This window comes from Acanthisitta chloris, unplaced genomic scaffold, assembly GCF_000695815.1.
Source record: "Acanthisitta chloris isolate BGI_N310 unplaced genomic scaffold, ASM69581v1 scaffold6704, whole genome shotgun sequence".
Lineage (NCBI taxonomy): Eukaryota > Metazoa > Chordata > Aves > Passeriformes > Acanthisittidae > Acanthisitta > Acanthisitta chloris.
Genome location: NW_008668679.1, coordinates 114,095 through 118,708, shown reverse-complemented (window position 1 = coordinate 118,708; position 4,614 = coordinate 114,095). Strand labels below are relative to the sequence as shown.

General features: G+C 35.6%; 1 protein-coding gene across 1 annotated transcript in view; it reads left to right on the top strand.

Annotated features, from left to right (window-relative positions):
• Positions 1-4,614, top strand: part of LOC103800617 (dihydropyrimidine dehydrogenase [NADP(+)]-like) — a 112,152-nt gene that overhangs the window by 2,538 nt on the left and 105,000 nt on the right. The window contains exon 3 of the mRNA XM_009072999.1: positions 762-845. Coding sequence (XP_009071247.1) covers positions 762-845 — 84 coding nt within the window. The remainder of the gene's footprint in view (positions 1-761; positions 846-4,614) is intronic.

The window sequence follows — 4,614 nt, the reverse complement described above, 5'->3', positions numbered from 1 at the left end:
GCTGAACCATGGCCACACAGCAGGCAAAGTTACTCCAGTTCAATAAGCAAAAATAAAATGCAAATGCAAAACAAAATCCTAGTTAGAGCTGTGTGCAAGGCAACAGGAGAGATGTTTGTCTCAGGCTGGAAGCAGGGAGGAAGAGAAGCATGTCTGTGTGCTGCCCTTGTACACCTTGGCTCCTTTGCCTTTTTAATTGTAGCTAATAGAGGGTGATGGAGAGAAATTAGCATGAATAATATGTTTGTATAGACTCTTTTTATTACACTCTTGTTCTTCAGAAACAAAAGCGTTTAATGACCAAAGCTATGGCACAGTACAGGTGCCTGAATATTTGGAGGCTAAATTCCTTGTATCAAAAAGGAGAAATTTACTACCGAGTTACAGTTCTTCAGAGGACAGCAACACCTGCATAGCACTGACTGCCAAACTTCTCTTTCAGTGCTGCTCTCAGGCCCTGTAATTTCATTTCCTTTTTTAACATTTTCCAGAACCAACTCTTTATTCAGCTCATCTCTTTTTAATTTTTTCTAACTTTAATTTCCTTAATAAGTTTTGGAAGTCACATCAGTTTTTGACATTTTTATCTGTAATGATCAACATGCTTCTTTTTCAGGCTATCATAACCATAGCTTTGTCTCTTAAAAAAAATAAAATAAAATGTCTCAAGAAATCTATTTAACATGAACAGTAAATGCTACAGGAAAGAGTACATAACTTGAAGTTAATTTTGCACTTTTTTCCTTTTACTTGTTTCATAGGTTGCTGGTGCTGATGCGCTGGAGTTAAATTTATCATGTCCTCATGGTATGGGGGAGCGAGGCATGGGTCTGGCCTGTGGGCAGGTAGGACTGTAACTGCAAACTCTTTAATGTCTGTTCAGCAATCCTGCACTACCACATTGATAGTTCCACCTCAGGGGGAAGACACAAGCAGCAGATTACTAGCTTGAGATTTTTACGTTGAATGTGTTTAAATATTTAGTGCTGAAAGGAAAAAAAAATAGAGACAAGCTGAGAATAGACAAAATGCTTCATTTTGCTGAGAACAAAAATGCATTATGTATTTGACAAGGAACATGATGAAAACAAATAATTTCTAAAAAGCACTTGGGCAGAATTTGTTGGTTTCCATTTCAGCGCCCTGTAGATATCTTTTAGATAACAACCTAGTAACTGCTGAGTATATCAGCAATGGTTTTGAAGGACATGAGATACACATTTCATTTCACAATTTTTAACATATGAACCTAGCTGTATTTTAGAATCACAGAATAGGGCATACATTCTGGTAGTATCATCCACATCTCTTATAAGAGTCTGTGTTCTGTAACCTATAGATTTTGTTGGTTTATACTGTTTAGGTTGGAATTATCCTTGCCTAATGTCTGTGCCATGTAGAAATCTGATGCAGAGTTTATCAATACATCCCCTGACTTCAGTTAAGAGAATGTGTGTTATTTTGCCCATGAAAAAAAAAATAAACATGCACAAAAATCAATTCTCATGCTAATATCCTTTTGAAGTTTTCAGATTTTTGCATGTTTTGGTCATGGCTTGAAATCTGTTTTGGCTCTGAAACATGCCCAAATATGGTGAATTGAAGTCTCTAAAAACCCTTGCTTCACAGTCTACCAGGAGAGATTTTCTAGAGTTTGACCATCAGAGTTTCAGAATTTTGTAGCCTGTTTGATTTCCCATCTTACTCCATTTTGAGGAAAGGGGAAGAAGAAGAGGAACGAGATCCAGAGTAGGAATCATGATTATATATGCTAAAATCAACATAATATTATTCACCTTACTTCCTTGTAGAGGGCTAGTAAACGTCTTAGTTCATTCTCACTTCCTCAGTTAAACAGAAAATTTTTAAAACCATTAACTTTCTAAAAGTAGGGAGGCTGTAAAACAACAGGAGCTGTAATCAGCACAACTATGGACACACTTCAGGTATAGCTTTGTCATAGCAATCCTGTCAGGCACAGTGTGCCAGACATTTGATTGTTTTATGTGAGCAAAATTATGTCAATCTACTCTATGCTGTAGATTATTATTTTTAATGAAAGTAACCTTTTCATTGCCAGTGCTCATCTACTGAAGTTGTGATTAAAATGGGAGAGAATCGTACAAACCCTCCAGGATAACACTAACGAAACAGTAGTAGGTATTAGTAATTTTTTTCCCTGAATTGTGTTCAGCAACAAAAGGCTATTGTAGCCATTTTGATAAGTTTATGAAGCAATTCCCACCCTTCACTCTGCAGAGAGTAACTCAGTAGTTTGGCTTGTCACCATGTGAGATGGCAGCATGCTGTGGAAGGGAGCAGTTTGGTCAGGGAGAGCCCTGAAGATTTCATATAGAAACTGAAACAGGCTCCTTTCAAGCATGGGGTTTTTTATTTTTTTAAGGTGTATGTTATTTCCAGCCTTCACTGGTTGGAATAATATATGCATGTGAAGTTGCTTAGATGTGTAGTCAGTAGGGAGCTGTCTGGCTACATGAGTTTTTACATATCTTTCAGCTATTGTAAAATCAGAGAAGCAAATGCAAAATCTGAGCACTCAGGGCTATAGTGTGGATTCGTTACTCTCCTTGGAGGAGATCAGATTCATAAAGCAAGAAGATTACTTTACATATATGAATGTGTGTGTGTGCGTTTGTGTAATAATAAAATTTCTGTCTTCCCCCATACAATATAGATATTCTTTGGAATGTTTAATATGTACTAATCTTGCTTAAATTTGTTCTTGTGGGTTTTTTTTAACTGTCTCACCAAAATGAGAGCTCAGAAAAGAATTGACTTCTTTAGACAAATAAATGAATAAATCAAGCCCTCTTTAGAGGGCCAATCCTGATGTTCTGCCTCAGAGCAGGCTAAAATTAAATTATAGTGACTTTAAATATAGATTATTGAAGTGAAAGACGGGGAGAAACTGGATAAAATAGTGATATGTGCAGTGAGATTTATCAGTAGCCCTTCCAGGTTTGGAACCCCCTTTCAGGGACTTCCACATGTTGTGGCCCCCAGAGGCCCCATATTAAGACAGAAAAGTCTAGAAAGTATTTTGGCTCTACTCCTAATGTATTTACTTTTTCCCCACCAGAGCTGAAGTCAAATAAGTCATACATGGGTGGTATGGGGAAGAGAGGGTTCAGATACGCTCTGGAAAACAAAATACCACTCGATATCTGCAAGTCAGGGCATGAGTCTTTGAAAAGCACAGCAGCTTTCCTGGTTGTACAGTCAAGCAGGTTTTCTTAAATCTTTTTGATAACATAATCCAGGTCTTCATAGGAAATTTTTTTAAGGATTAGGTCCCTTTCATGCCTAAGCACATTAAATCCTCAGGAAACTACAGAAATTGCTGAGATGAAAAACAGTGGCAGAAAGACATGTATTTTTACTATTTATATGTGTAAAATGTTCTGCCTTTTTGTTGTTGTTTAAAAAAAAATAAAGGAAAGGAAAGGTTAATTACACTGTCTACTTTTTCTCCTCGTTCCAATTCCTATGGTGTGCCTAAGGGTAAGTGTAGAAATCTGGTAGCATCAGATTTGGGGCTTTTCCTATCCTATTTCGTTATCTAGTTTCAAACACTTCCACTGTTTTATACCCACTGCAAATTTTTAAAGTTCCAGATATATCCAAATTATATATATAAAAATTGGTACTAAGCATGGCTGTTTGTTTTGTACTGAATTACAGTTCCTAGCTTTTATTTGATTTTAATTCCAAGTCATTAGTGCAGACACTCTGGTGCTCAAACAGCATAGCTAGCCAGAGGGTAATATTAAGAGGCATCTGTATTGCTGCCAATAAGTTACTTAAAGCTGGTTCTGTATAAAATGTCAATTATATTTACTAATGCTGATTAATGATAACAAAGTTAAGGTTTGTATTCTTTCATAACAATCTGCAACTGTATAAAAGTGGATATCATTAAAAATCATAATAGAATTTCTGTCATTAGGTTTAGCAGCACTAATGCACCGATTTTCTTTGAATCAGATAACCTAAGTGTACAAAACATTTAATATAAACATAAAGACAACACGTGAACAGAAGATTATTAAAAAATGACAGTAATGCTCTCCCACTGTAGTTCATTATTGTAGTAACTATAGCTTAAAATTATGAAAATAATAAATCAAACATGAGATGGTAGCACTCACATTTCAGTGTCTAACTTGCACTGTTGTATTTGTGATACACTTTTCGTCCTTCACTGGAAACTATGCAAACATGTTTTAGTTGTGATTTTTTCACTTATTCTTTATGGAATGGTATTAAATATTCAGAATTATTTTTGTCATATGAAATCAAGAAATTTAAGTGTTTGCCTTTTTGGTTTTGGCTCAAAAGTCAAACAAGTCTCTCCAGCTGCTCTGGCAAGAATGAATAAATAGATACACTTTTCGTCCTTCACTGGAAACTATGCAAACATGTTTTAGTTGTGATTTTTTCACTTATTCTTTATGGAATGGTATTAAATATTCAGAATTATTTTTGTCATATGAAATCAAGAAATTTAAGTGTTTGCCTTTTTGGTTTTGGCTCAAAAGTCAAACAAGTCTCTCCAGCTGCTCTGGCAAGAATGAATAAATAGTATAGTCAGTA